The sequence below is a fragment of the Limanda limanda genome, chromosome 12, assembly GCF_963576545.1.
Source record: "Limanda limanda chromosome 12, fLimLim1.1, whole genome shotgun sequence".
NCBI classification, from domain to species: Eukaryota; Metazoa; Chordata; class Actinopteri; order Pleuronectiformes; family Pleuronectidae; genus Limanda; species Limanda limanda.
This window is the reverse complement of record NC_083647.1, coordinates 2,770,488-2,785,631: the sequence shown is the minus strand read 5'-3', so window position 1 is coordinate 2,785,631 and position 15,144 is coordinate 2,770,488. Positions and strand designations below refer to the sequence as shown.

Below are 15,144 nucleotides of genomic sequence, written 5' to 3'. Positions count from 1 at the left end.
ATTCAGAGCGTCATTTGAATTATTAGGGATTATTGACTGGGGACAATGATGTTGTGCTGCCATACCTCACTGCTAGCAGGGGCCCGAGCACTGACAGGCACTGACAGTTGAGGCCCCATTGAAATTGTAAGGATTATTATTATTATTATTATTATTCAGGCAAATGAATTGGCTTTTTGAGGGCGTCGCAAAATGGCTCAACAGTGCCCCCCGAGAACCCCGGAACATGTTCACATTGACCGATCTTCAGAAAAATCGATACACAGGTGTATTTTTAATTTGTATTTAGATTTTAATTGAGTTGACCTTTTTGTCATAAATTTCCTAATTCTGCTATGTGAACATTTCTATTTCCGTGAAATGTTTGCAGATGTCAAACTTCAGTTCTGACTTATACTGGTTTTATAGATACAGATAACCTATCCAATAAACCAGATTGAAAAGGCCAAAAGCGGTGGGGAAGAATACTCGTGAGTAGGTATCAATCTTGGAAACGTGTACGTGCATCCTGTTTTCACGCCAGGCGCCTGAGCGGCAGTCGTCGAAGCAGCAGAAGAAGCTGGTGCAGTCTTTTCCATCCAAACAATCGGAATCAAAATCATCCTCGTCATGATACGGCACAATGTTGTTCATCTGCAGCAGGGACGTTCCCGGTCGGATATTCACCATGCTGGACGCTCTCTGCTGTGGAGGTGTTACACATTCAGTGGGCTCAAAAGGGAATGACATCAATAAAAGAAAGAAGAGAAGTGTGGGGTACCTGTGTGTTAATGCTGGCTTTAGACTTCTTGGTCTGTCTGTTGCTGGTGAAGTAGTGCAGAGTGCCATACTCCATGAGGGCAGCGAAGGTGAAGATGAAGCAAACAGAGACGAACAGGTCCATGGCAGTGACATAAGAAACCTTGGGCAGGGACTTTCTGGAGATGGTGCTGAGAGTCGTCATGGTGAGCACTGTGGTGATACCTAAATTGATTATCACAAAGACATGGTATATTTGTACACAGTTGTATGCAAATGTTGGCCACCCCTGGCACACTCAAATACTTCAATTATTTTTGAAGTGAAAAAGTAAATTCAACCAATGAAGCAACATTGAACAGACATTGAATGTCTTTTCAAGTGAAATGCACTGTTACTGGTATTTATATTGTAGATCAAAGCTATCGAAAAGCTCAGAGAACAGGTTGAAGTCTATGAGAATGCCTTTGACTGGTTCATCTCCTATCTTTCTGATGGGAGTTTTTCAGAGTCAGTTGGTCCCTATAGGGACTGCTGGTCTCACCTGTGGTGTACTCCAGGGTTCGATACTTGGTCCACTACTATTTATAATGTAAATGCATTGATTACATCATTAACACATTTAACGACGTCTCCTAGCTATTGATATTCAGTTATATGTTTCATTGATACCTGATATGGCTGATAATATGTCTAATTTAGATATATTATCGACATATCAACATTATTGGAAATTGTTTAGGGTTCTGTGGCAGCCAGCACCACGGGAAAAATTCATGGCTAAAAGAAGAATGAATTCAATACAATGTCATATCCTGCCTTTAGGTGCTTTTATGAATGTCCTTGCTCTGATAAATTCAGCTTGTTATTATGACTGTGTGGTGGTGATTTGAATACAACCAACCTATCACATCATATTCTCATTCAAAGAGCTCAGCCCTTTAAAAATAAGAACAGCAGGGAAAACAACAAAAACATACACCTCTATTGTGGATTTCAACCTTTTTTCTTTTAAACTGTCAAAGATTACTATGTTATATAAGTGCACTCTGACTCAGTTAAACTCTTTATAACTTAGAGAATATATCAAACCTAGAGACGTGCGGGCTGGGACGGCATCCTTATTGATCCAGAAGGAAACCCAGGACAAGACTACGATCATGCTGCAGGGGATGTAGGTTTGGATGGTGAAGTAGCCCATTCTTCGACTCAGGTCAAAGAAGATGGTCAGCACTACATATTCCCCTGGAAGTTGAACAGTAAGGTTAATCTAGATATCAATGACCAAAATCCCAGGTAAATAAGTGGGTGTTCAGACAGTATAGTTTTCAGTTAAGGTGAGAACACACGAAAACTCAGTGAGGATGTATTCGAAATGCAATCGCTCAGATCACATTGGAAAGTGTCCATATTCTTTGAAATGACGTACAGGTATATTTGCATATACAGCGGGAGAGGGGGGGAGACACATTTTAATGTTAGGTGTGAAAAGATGAACTTGCAGTGCCAGTTGATAATACCAAGTCTGATCAGGGCCAACATGTGTTCGTGGATGGAGTTTTAAAAGAACCCTTCTACGTTTATTTTGAGCCGTTTGTCATTTATTGTTAAGGCATTGTGATGTAACAGGAGGTGGCTACATAATTAAAAATAATTTGAGCCAATTTCCAGAAAGGCTTCTGGCCAGAAAGGTAATTCTGTGTTTAAGAGTCAGGGTTTTTAAAGCAATATCTATTATATAAATTGAATTGTCCATAGCAGTTAGTTGGACCTTTCCAACTTTGGCTATAAAATCGGATGACCTTGATAATTTTAATTTAGAAGGAAAAAGATTGGCTTTCATTTCCCCCCAGTGTAATGATAGTAAATATCTCAGAGCCATTTACATTTTGAAGCTCCTCACTGTGTTCTGAGCCACTGCTATGTGGTCATATACTGAAAAATATAAAGGGCTCCACGGAATACCCTGTGGTATCCCACAACACATGACCTTTGACTCTTTTACATAGGAAAGTGATGAAATATATATTTGTTTGTCGTATATATCTGCAGGCCTTTGGTGTTACCACTGGATGTGTTCCTGTTCTGTGTCCCCTTTTCTTGTCTCTTCTCTACCACACCTGGGCAGTGGATTGAGGTTCTTTAAAAACTCCTGTGTCAGGATCAGAAGAGGGAATTCCAGTGTGGGGACTGCTGGTCCTGCTGGGCCTGAGCCTGGGATTTTAACTTTGTGTGTGTTGTTGTGTGGTGTTAATAAACCTCATGGGTTGTGTTGTTTTAAAGGCTTTCTGTTGTTATTTTGTGTCAGTGGTAGTCAGTGATCTAACATGTTGTTCGCCCCAAAGGGCCACATAATAGTGGGGCATAACAATTGTTTTTTTTATAGAGTAAATCAAAGTTGTGAATAGTGCTGGATTCCTGCTTATTCTACGTGAAGGCTGCAAGACCAATTCCTTTTAATAAATATGAAACAGAACAGTTACTTTTTTCATGTCACCTTATTTTACATGTAATTGAATTGCTTGACCATATGTATGTGATCTGGCTGAACTATAAGAGTTCTCACCTGATTGGGTGTGTGCCACATCAGAGCTGTTCCTCAACCCAACGAAGGCAAACTGATAGAGTCTCCAGTACCGCTGGTCTGCCACCTCTACCGCTCGCCTCTGCCACCGGTACATGATCTCATTCTTAGGATAACCATCTGCGGAACCCCCACACCCAACACAGTCACATAATAGATGAGTTAGCAGCCTTACTATTGCCTATGATATGTAACAAGAAGCTCACATCTGTCATTCAGAGCACTGCACATCACAGGTGAACAATGCACCATGGCAAAGCAAAGGGAGCATTCAAGATGGAACTGACCTTCCCAGTCTCATGAAATTTCTACAAATGAGCAAGATGTCTTCAAATGCAAATAACCGTCCGTGTACTAACGCATGTGGTATGTTAACGCTTTGACAGGCACTCCTGCAATAGTGTGTATTAGGTTTGTTCAGGTAACACAGTGTATTTGCTCAACCTGAAAAAGGAAATTCCTTTTTCTTTATTTAATTAATACATTTTGATTATAGTATTATATAAATTATTACATGTTTAGTTATGTTTGCTTGTTGAGAATTCAGTATTTTAATTGACTTGAGCTTATTTTTCTTCCACAATCGATAATTTAACATTTAAAGGTTGAAAAAAATCGAAATCTAAATTGAGATTGAAAGAATTGAGAGTCTTCAAACCTAAACTTTATTATTTCAGTGCTTTACAAAATTCACCCTGGACACACATTAATGGCAGGTATGAACAAAGCCATAATTACAGTTACCACTTGTTCTCATTTTAACATATTTAGTTTGACTATACTGGTTCTGACATTTGTCCTCAACTCCATGGAATGGTCTTTGCATTTCTCACTGGTATGTGTCATGAGAGGCTAAAGCACAATGCAAGAGACAAATGAAGAATGACACAGACAGCATGAATCAGACTGGGAGAGGGTGCATAATGCATTAAGTCTGTCAGAGAAAATGGGACTGGGTGACCTCCTCTCTCTGCTCATGGAGCTGATGATTGATTGATACAGGCTTGGAGAGGGCAGCCTCAAGCAGATGGGTCGTTTTGCAAAGAGAAGAAACGAGGGCTTAGGCTCTATGCTAGCCCACACGGAAGCCCCTCTCTCTGGGAAAGTTGAAGTCGAGATGACTGGTTCGAAAATGGAAGGGGAAAATGTTTGACCACCTACAGCTTGAAAACTCCAGGGGGCATGAGTGCTCATCCATTGGAAAGTTATGCAGCTTAAGGTAACACTCCGCATTAATAGTCAACCTGACAAAAACAGAATTGTGACAGAGAAAAAGCAAGACTCAGCATTGTTTGATTCCCACCCAAGTGGGACTGCACATAGCAAAGGAACTTTGTTCACTGTGTAATTATTCCAACAAATGTAGAAATAAATATGACAATTAGATTGTGCAATGTTTAAACTGGTGTCACCTAAAATACAACCATGTGACAAAAAACACACGTGCACACACTAAAGCTGCACAGACGACAAAGATATTTCAAGAGTTGACACATCAACATTAAATACATTTGAAACCTGTCTGCAGAAGTGCTGCAGAAGTGTCCTACCTTAGTGTGTACATGACCCTCCCATTGCTCCACAGCCTCAAGAGGCGGTTAGGAGTGGTGATCCAGTGGGCGTCGGATTTGCGTGAATTCCGGAAGAATGTGTCGGGAATCCAGATTTTGCCTACCATGTTACTGTTTAGCATGAGCAGCTTCATCGAGCTGTTGAACTTCAGTCGGCTGTCGTACCATGTCTGGGCAAAGAAGATGTCAATGGTGTATTCCTGCAACAGAGTTAAGTAATCCATGCATGTTTTAGTTGAGTATTTAATGGCACATTATAAAATGCAATAAATTAAAGCAAACAATCATAGATCTAAACTCAGAGGCACTTCATTGCATTATTCAAATTTATTTTTATTTTTGTATTATTGCACACTTTGAACCATAGCTGGTTAGTTTCCATCTGGTTTTGTACTCCTTTTGAGCTTGTATACAATCACACTGTAAATTGAAAAAAGAAAACATTCAACATAATTCAAAGAGGTGGAAAAGTAAGTGTTACAAAAATGGTAAATGCAACCAGGTGCAATGGAATATGAGTGAGGTGATATGACTGATATTTGCGAATCATGCTTTTAAAATTTCAACTGAAAAACACAAATGTGAAAAAAAGTTTTCTATATTTTTTTTACCATTCTAGTTTTGGTTGTTATGTCATCTTAATGCACCCCATTCTGGTTAAATAGCATCAGCTGTCAAACTCAACAAACCAGCTCCTCATATTCATATAATGTAGTGAATAGAAATTTTATAATACTTGAGGAACATTTCAATGGAAATTGATCTTCAGTTTTCCTCAGTGGCTCAAGGTGGAACTTTATTGGAGAACATATGTGGAATTCTAAATAGTTGTGTCATGTGTTAGGGATTATTAAATTAACGGTCACACAAGTATTGGAATGCCTTCTATTATTGTACAGACATTCAAGGTCCCCAGAGGATGAACCCTAATGAATCAAATGATTTAACAGGAAGTCAGTGGAGGCAGTCTCACCATGTTGATGGGGTCCACTGGTCCGATGCTGTTGATATACACGGCTGTTTCAATCACTGTTGGCCTCACTGAAATATGTCAGAAGGAAGACATCAACTTACACAGAACATATTTGTTAACTGACGTTATTAACATATATCACAAGGTGAACGATAGCAAAGAACAGCATATTACATGAAGGGACTTCATGTCACGTCAAATTGTATGTGTATAGCACAGAATCACAAAGCACTCACTTTCCTCAAGGCCAACAGATTCCTGTTATAGTATTTTGATATCATCAGTAAGGAATTTAACAAATTATTTTATAAAGCCTGGAAAACAGACCAATCAGCAATCTTGTCGTTATTTGTTTTACATCCATCCTGAAAGGGGTCGAGCCAATCACAACTACTTATGAAAAATGGTGTGGGTTTGTTACAATGACTGACAGATGAGCACCACATGGGAGTGTCGCTAATCATTTTCTTTAACAACCAGGGTTGGATACCACTGATGTGGAGAAGTCCACCATAGAAAGAGTATTTGATTAGTTGTGGGTCTGCTCTGCGACTGATGATGACACACCTTATAAACTGAAAATGAACTGAAGCTTTCCCATTTGTAAATGCAAACTGGTCTAGAGATGCCAGACTTCAAATAAAGTATTTTGTGAAGAAAACCTTGAATCTCTTTCTTAGCACAAGAAACCTATGTAGCTGTGAAATAAAGAATGAAATTGACTTGCCTCCGATGTCAGGGCGCAGTTTGTTGTCGTAGCCCAGCAGCAGTTTATTTAAGATCAAAGTCACATCGCTCTCATAGACCTTTGGTGATAAGACCCAGGTCTTGTTTATGGGCACATCTTCATAGTCCTCGTCTTCCTGTTTAAGGGGCGAAAGCGCTGCACTGTGGAGTAGGAAAAAAAAACATGGTAAGAATTTGTAGATTATATGAGTGGGTGTCTTTGAATGTCAGATGATGGTTCTGCATGTATGAAATGGCTCAATGGTCAGATTTGAGCAATTTGTTAGTTTTGACATGACAGTCTATAGTTAATGTGTATTTTTTGTCAAATGATAAGACTCAGTATTTTACATAATTTCTCATTTTGATGGAAATTACCTATTTTAGCATTGAGGCTCCAGTTTCAACTGACAAGATTTGTCAACAGCCTCACAGTCCCAGCAACTGCATTTGAGAAACGCCCATACCGAAGAGCCTTGACAACATTAGTTTACTTTGTTTTAGTGGGAGGAGATTGAAAAAGTCCCATCCCCCTTCATAACTTAGATTTCTGTCTTTTTTCATTCATCCATCCATTGCCACAATTTCTCCGGGACTACACAGGCTTGGCAATTGTACAAATACAGTAGGCTATATGTCTTTCTTCCAATGTTTACGTTCATATTTCCCTGCCCAGTGTTCCCTGTTTAACTATCTAGTTATCCTCAAATATATAGGCCCCGTGGGGCCTGTTCCACGAAGCAGGTCTAACAAACTCTTAAGTCTGAGTCTAATGACCCCAAGATTGGAAACGCCAAGTTTCATTTCCAGAACAGCTGACCAGAGTTAAATCTATCAACTCATTTAAACTCAGTGAAGCCAGAAGGATTAACATCTGTCTTCTTTAATGTGTGCTCAAGTGCTGAAATCCACTTTGTTAGAATGAATGATTAGATATATCTGTTCAGCTGTAACCTGATGGGGACAAAGTGCTGCTCGCACTGAGAGATGAAATATAACATAAGTTTATAGATCCATGACTGGACCTCATTGTCTTAACCAGTCACAGCCAAATGAGTTTAGTGAATTGCAGGTGAAAAAAAAGACGATCTATTTTCAAATGTCTATTTAACATTACAAAATGTACTCAAGAGCATTCAATGACCAAATCACAACATGTAGTAAACACAGTAAATTAAAAGGTCTTAACGTTTTTGAGCCACACAACAAACTAAAATCAGATCTCACATAATCTAAACTAAATGAACTAGTAAATATTGTCCACATTTAATATATTAAATTATAAGCTGAGGACCAGCCGACACAGTGTAATATGTTAGAGATCACTGTACTGCCCTCACATTGATGACTGATTGATCCTTAGAGATGTAACATTAGTGAAGAGTAATGTACGAGCAGAATTTTAACCTTATCCCAACTATAAACTTAAATGCATTGTGATATTGAGCGAAAAAATTAAACATCATGCCAGAAGGAGGAGACTGAGAGACAAGAAATCCTCCGGACATTCCGGAGTGTCTGTTGATAAAAATGTCCAAGTGAGAGCTTCTGGAATTTCTGCAAAATCTCTGGAGGAGCCAATGTGAGAACACAGCAGGAGATCGTCCACAGAATCCCAAAATGTACAAAAATACAACAAAAGAACTGAAAACACTACAGACTGAATATCTAAGGAATTATGGATGTGTGATTGACAGTCAGGTCCTCTTGACTTCTGAAAAGTGCTTGAGCGTAAATGAAATAAATATAATTATCAATTAATAATTCTTTAACATGAGTACTGTTTCTGTTTACTCTACCCCCCACTGTTCAGAATCATGTACAAGTGTCGGTTTCCCACTGTCCTGCCATGCTGGGTCTTTGCCAGGCACTTACACGTGGCTGAACTCTCAGTCTGTGCCAAGCTGCTCTTATCTCTTGATGAACACGGACCTGATTCTGTGAAGAGACCTGGCGACTTGGCGTGATACAAAGACATGACCTCAAGCATGGCACAGTAAGCCAGCCCACTGTTATCCAACACTCATCTGAATCTGTGTCTATTGGAAAATGGATAAATTGAAAAATAAAAAGCCTTGTTTAAAACCAGACAACTTTGTTCGTCTTCTGTGCAGCCTTGTTGCTTCTGGGGAGTGGACATGACGGCTAGAACCTACAACTTGCAGCTTATCTGTGAAATCGGCACTAGCACCCGGATGGCGCCTAGCCACTGGAAATGCAGACAATGGCTAGCCCAGCTGGGATTCCACCTCATCGTGTTCACCACATCCCAGAGATACAATCACTTGCTCAGTCTGCTCCATTTAATCCAACTCTCTAATGCTAGAACTCTCCCTCCCACTGGTACCGTCACTTTCTTTTATCATTACAGGTTCAATCAATTGGTCTTATCTCTTTGTTTTATGAATCCTCTTGTGTCAGAAAAGTGCTTGTTATGTTCATTTTCTTCAAACTGAGCCCAGTTCTTCATTTTCTGATTGTCACTTTTGAAGAGAATAACTAAAGAACAACTTCATAAAGAATAGAAGCAAAGATGGCCATCCCTGCCAAGACTCTCAATTCTTCGTAAACGATTTAGCCTGTTACCAGAACCTGAATAAGAAACAGTTTAATTCAAGCACATCAGAGTTGCTGCCTGTTTGTATCTGTGACCCTTGAATGTTTCAATACAGTTTGATTTGAATCAAGTTTATTCTGATACTTGCTACCTTTAAGAGTATGATAAAGTTCAGATTTAAGCGCTGCAGGTAATGTTGTTTCTATCTGCTACTGTCATAACACCACAGAGTTGAAAAATGTGTACAATAACACACATCTCGAAACAACACAATTATCGCAGTTTGTTACCACTCTACCCCTCTGGCTGAGGGGTAGAGTGGTCGTCCTCCAACCTGAAGGTCGTTGGTTCGATCCCCAGTCTGAACCATCTGCATGCCGAAGTGTCCTTGGGCAAGATGCTGAACCCTGAATGGCCCCCCATAGAATAACAAAGTGCTGCAAGTAGATGCACTGTATGAATGTGTGTGTGAATGGGTGAATGTGAAACTGTACTGTAAAGTGCTTTGAGTGGTCTTCATCAGACTAGAAAAGCGCTATATAAATACAAGTCCATTTAAAACATATTGATTATTTGTGGAACATATTGATACACATTTTCAGATTAATTGTTGCTAGCATTTCATGTTATTATGTCCTTCACTCTTATGACCTGAAACGGGGAAAGACAGCAAATCCTCAATGATACACGACGAGAAATTCAGAGTGGACATTACAGCACATCAACACCAGCGTCTGCCCTGACCGAAACCTCTCCTGACATATTTGTTGGTGTCTTCTACCTATATGGCACTGCTTTTTCTTACAGAGAAGGTTTGTTGCCAGACATTTGCGTTTGCACATACAACCCCTCCAGATAATGTCCGGGGGATCTCAGAATATTTGAATCATTTTGTTTGTTGCTAATAATCCTCCTTTGAATAAGAAAACGGTACAGACAACTTGAAAAGGTACAGTAGATGAAAACTGAAGCAGATCGTGGCTCTATAAACTGTGGAGGGTGTTTACTGAAGTCAGGTCAGGAACAAATGGTAATGTTGACCTTCAGAACTGAATTTCTGCCAGATCTGGAGACATTCAGGTGGAAAACATTTGTATTCCTAGTAATAACTTTCTTTACTCTCTCATTACAGCCAGTAGTTTTTACATGGGAGCGTTGAGAGGAAGTGAAGCTCATTATAACACACTGGGGCACAGCCTCCAGCACGGGGCCGCTTGAGCTCAGCTGAAGCTTAAAGTCACACATCTGAATGTTCTTGTTTCGATGCCGAGTGTTGATTCAACTGGAACCCTGGAGACTTTTTAGCCATGACTCACTGACTCCACTGCGGTTCAGTCAGTTCACCACACAGCAGTGTGCTAATCAATGAGATGTGCCTGCAGTGGATGATGTTTTTCATATTCTATAAGAAGGTAAACATTTAAAGTGTGTGTGTATGTACCTTAAGCTGTGCATACAAGGTGATTTGAGCCTGTTTTTGAGCTGATTTCTAAGACAGGTGACCCATCTTAGATTTGGATAAAATTTCTGCTTTGTTGTGCGTTGCTTGCTCTGCAGTGGACTGGGGGTGCAAGGAGTGATCTGAGGGTTGGACAGTAAGAATAATTCGCAGTCTTCTCAGTCTCACACTGATAAATCATAGTCACAAGTCGATTCCCCAAATTTAGCACCTTTTCCCTCACTGTGTCAGCAGCAACAATTTATGGCTGGAAGCAACTGAAAAACAAAAAAGAACAAAAAGGAGAGAGAGGGGTTCTAACAGTACGTTAATCCGAGTTTAGCTAGTGAGATATTGACAGTGTAGTAGCTTTACATGTATTAGCCAAACCAACATGCCCCTGTCTTCCAACAAATAAGAGAAAACCGATGTTAACGGGACTCAGGATGGTATTTTATACTCACAGGGCACTGTATTAGGAAAACCTGCACCGACACTATGCAATTGCACAATGAACCAATCACGTGGCATCAGTGAAATGCATAAGACCATACAAATACAGGTAAGGAGCTTCAGTTGATGTTCACAAAAAACATCAGAAAAAAAATTGATCTCAGTGACATATCATGATTGAGGCTTGTTTGACTTTTTCAGAAACTGCTGATCTCCTGGGATTTTTACCAGAGTTTTACTCAGAATGGACAGAAAAGACAGAAAGACATCCAGCAAGAGGAATTCCTTATTGATGAGAGAGGTCTGAAGAAAATGGTATGTATATTTATTATAGATTATCTCAAGGCACTTTCCATAGTTAGGTTGTACAATTATAGAAAAACCCAATAGTTCCCGAAATGAGCACACATTGGTGACTGTGGAGAGAAAAAACTCTCTCCAGACATGTTAGACAAAAAGCTTTGTTTCTATCTCTGGTTCCACTGTGTGCATTAAAAAATGCAATCCTATTAGCTCAGGCTGCACTGCCACCACACTGTCCAGCTTCTGTTTCCCCAACAGAAAACCAGGGAGACTGAAACACACACGTCTTGTGTTGACCTTACACATTAAAGCTCAGGGTTGATTTTGAACAACATCAGTGCTACAACTGTTTTGCAGCCAAATCCAATCCAATTAAAGCAAACAGTGACCTTGTCTTCAAACGTAAAATAAAAAACAGAAACAAACATAAAATGTGTCCATACTGCTTGTGTGGTGTCATTCAAGTGTCCTGAGCCCTGACATTCAAATTTGAGAAATCGAGATGAGGTCATTTACATCGTGTTTTACGCCAGAATCCTCTGTGATCCTCCTCTGGAAAACTTTGCACATAAACTGACCTGCACAGTGAAGCTGGACAGTGAACCAACAGGAAGCAGAGCATGTTTGATCGGAGGGGGGATCCGTTTAAAAAAAAATTTAGACTACATCTGCATCTGCATACTTAAGAGAAGATATTAACATGCATTAAAATTATATATATTAGGATGCCTTATTGTCAGGACCACAAGCATGGTGGGGGTGTGGCCATGCTGTGCGCACTCTGGCCCGGGCAGCTGACCCTGGGTTCATGGGTCCATGGGTCCCTGGGTCCCTGGGTCCCTAGGTCCCTGGGTCCCTGGGTCCCTGGGTCACTGGGTCCCTGGGTCCCTGGATCCCTGGGTTCCTGGATCCCTGGGTCACTAGGTCACTGGGTCACTGGGTCCCTGGGTCACTGGGTCCCTGGATCCCTGGATCCCTGGGTCCCTGGGTCCTTGGGTCCTTGGGTCCAGTCTGATGGCTCAGTACCACCCTTGCCCAGTTTTCGGCCAGTCAGACTCTACTTGAAGAACATAATGCGATCGCCTACGTTATATTTATTGTTTCATACCTGACCAGTCCGGTCCAACAGGAATTGTCCCTGTATTTCCAATTAGCCACTCCCGGCCTGTCCAAATCTTTGCTTAGCTGGGACATTCTATCCTATATATATATATATATATATATATATATATATATATATATATATATATATATTTTATACTTTCCCCTCAAATTTCAGCTGCGCTTCTTCATGGCATAACTGTACTTTTTGTCCAAAATGAGAAATTAAAAAAAATAATTTGTAAAACAAAATTGGGACCTGTTTTTCGTTTTGAAACAAAAAAACAATAGTCATGACTCATTTTATAGTTACTCATTAATGAGGGATTATCAGATGATACCCAGACCCAGTTGTCACATGCAGGACAGTGGGCCTGTCTTCTCCAGGACACACTTCACACCTGTGTGACCAAGTGACAAGGTTCCCTCAGGGCTCTGGTTCCAAACAGCAGGAACATCCATCATCACCCACTTGACACTAGAACAGAAACGTGCTCAGAGGCTGATAAAACACCAAGGGGCGATGCAGGTGTAACACCAACACACACTCAATAGATCAATGGGCTATCACACAGATTGGAAAGACATGTTGATCAAGGACTGTTCATTTGAATGATCATTTCTCCGTGAAGCACAGGAACCTCAGATGTTTCCCCTCTAAGGACCCCCGCTCACACAGACACCCTCAGAGCTGTGATCACAGGTACAACACAAGATGCTGGAACAATGACACAACAGCACCGCATGAAGGTCTGCAGCCATTCACCCTGACAACCCTCCCTATGCTGGAGACATGCATCATCCCCGATCCACCCACCGATCAGACACACTCACCAGAGCCCGAGCAGGGCGAAGAGCAGCCAGGGGTTCATGGCTTTGTCCTCCAAGGTCCTGACAAAGAGCCTCTTCATCCTCCTCCTCCTCCTGCTCCACGGCGGGGGAACGAGCCTGTCTGTGTCCGCGGGAGCTGCGGGGAAAGCGGGTGTTCGTGTCGTCGGGTCGCGTCTGGATTCAGCCGATGCGGGTTAAATGAAGGGACGAGGGGATGTGAGCGATGCGTCCATGCTGTATGTGTGTATGTGTGTGTGTGTGTGTGTGTGTGTGTGTGTGTGTGTGTGTGTGTGTGTGTGTGTGTGTGTGTGTGTGTGTGTGTGTGTGTGTGTGTGTGTGTGTGTGTTTGTGTGTGAGGAGGAGGGGACGTGGCAGAGTGCGCGCGGATGGAGAGCTGACTCGCCTCCAGTCCATCTGCAGTGCCGCTAACTGGCTGCGCTCACACTGCCGCCGCTGGAAGTAACTCCAATCTGTCTTTCCTCTTTAGTGAAGACGGATGTGATCGCTGTACGTGTTTATTATTGATCACTACCATTCACCCTGACGGTTCTGTGTCCAGTGACCGCAGACACCCGCTGCTGTGTGATCCATCGTTGGTGCAGGACGCACTTTCACCTTGTCCACTTTGGCTGAGAGGCTCCGAGCAGCTGGAGCAGCTGCACACTGGCTTCAGCGTGTTGCTCAAGGGCACCTTGACAGAGTAGTGAGAGGGTAGAGTGTCACATTCATGCCACAGTGCACTTTATGGTCACTCAGTATATAGCCAACATTTGAGATCATATGGCCCAGTAAAACAAAATCTTTAAATCATGAAGTAATTTAGATTTTCTATATAGGCTATTGATAACATTTTGGTAAATAAATAATGAAACTGAGTTTCTTTTATTTATTTGTGGCATTAACAGTATATCTTGTCTACCTACTAATTCCACAAACGTCTGTATGTGGAACGCATATCTCGCAAACCATTAATCCTAAGATTTCACACCTAAAATAAATGTAAATGTATCCTTAATGGCCAAATGAAGTGCAGTGTCGAATATGGTGTGATTTGGACACACAATATGTTCAATCATCACAAAATTAAATTTTAATAAACAGGCAACCAGTGCCATAGTGGGGTGTGGCAGTGTTTTTACATTCCCTAATAAAGTACAGGCACTACAAGTGTAGCAGATCCAGATCTCTTTCAAGGAAGCAACATCCATACAATATTATCCTCTGCAGCAATTTGTCAACAAGAACAAGCGCAGTGTTTTTTTGCATCAATGTTTCATATTGAGCTAAATTTCAGAGCTTTTATTTAGAAAAGTTCTGAACCTGGATCTAACATGTGTTCTCAAGTGCAGACCTCTGAAATAGTCGACATGTTGTTTATAGAAAATAACTGCAATCAAGTCTTTATATATATACTGTATATATATTAATATATAAGAGCAACGCACGTGAACAGTAAGATCTTCAGGCCTTGGTTAAGCACACAATACTTTTTGGTAAGATATGCTACTACCGGTTTTGATCTTCACATAGGATTGTTGGTAAGAAATCGAACCTAGTCATATATACGAAAACGCAGAGCTAACTGAGACAGTTGATAACCACCTTCATAGTATAGTTTATCAGGGTGGCCGATTTACGTTCAGTGAAGCCGGATGAAAGATTAGCCTTGTTAAGTTGAACTTGTTTGTACAACAGGCCCCATGTGTATAGCTTCTTATTAGATATTGTAACGGCCCCCCCGCTTCTCCACACAAACGCTGAGTCTCTTGAACTGATGTACACGGCTCTTTATTCTCACATCTGGTTTGCCGTAGTGACACCGTAAAACTGTAATGACAGTTACAAGTTACAAAGATTTTAATCATTAAA

General features: G+C 40.9%; 1 protein-coding gene across 1 annotated transcript; it reads right to left on the bottom strand.

Annotated features, from left to right (window-relative positions):
• Window positions 1-402: 402 nt before the first annotated feature.
• Window positions 403-13,355, bottom strand: gabrg1 (gamma-aminobutyric acid type A receptor subunit gamma1). Its single transcript, XM_061082817.1, has 9 exons — window positions 13,279-13,355; window positions 6,594-6,754; window positions 5,867-5,934; window positions 4,873-5,093; window positions 4,484-4,566; window positions 3,305-3,442; window positions 1,831-1,983; window positions 761-963; window positions 403-684 (listed from the first exon to the last, which is right to left on the bottom strand). Exons 1-9 carry the CDS (start codon window positions 13,353-13,355, stop codon window positions 403-405), a joined length of 1,386 nt encoding a protein of 461 aa, XP_060938800.1.
• Window positions 13,356-15,144: the final 1,789 nt, after the last annotated feature.

What these genes read in the sequence shown, in the direction of transcription:
- gabrg1 (XM_061082817.1), bottom strand. Translation starts at nt 13,355, where the DNA reads ATGAAGAGGCTCTTTGTCAGGACCTTGGAGGACAAAGCCATGAACCCC. An exon ending in ACTGCGCCCTGACATCGGAG is followed by an intron (nt 5,935 to 6,593) that starts GCAAGTCAATTT and finishes GACATATTTCAG; the next exon opens with TGAGGCCAACAGTGATTGAA. An exon ending in CAGTGGACCCCATCAACATG is followed by an intron (nt 5,094 to 5,866) that starts GTGAGACTGCCT and finishes ACTCTGTTGCAG; the next exon opens with GAATACACCATTGACATCTT.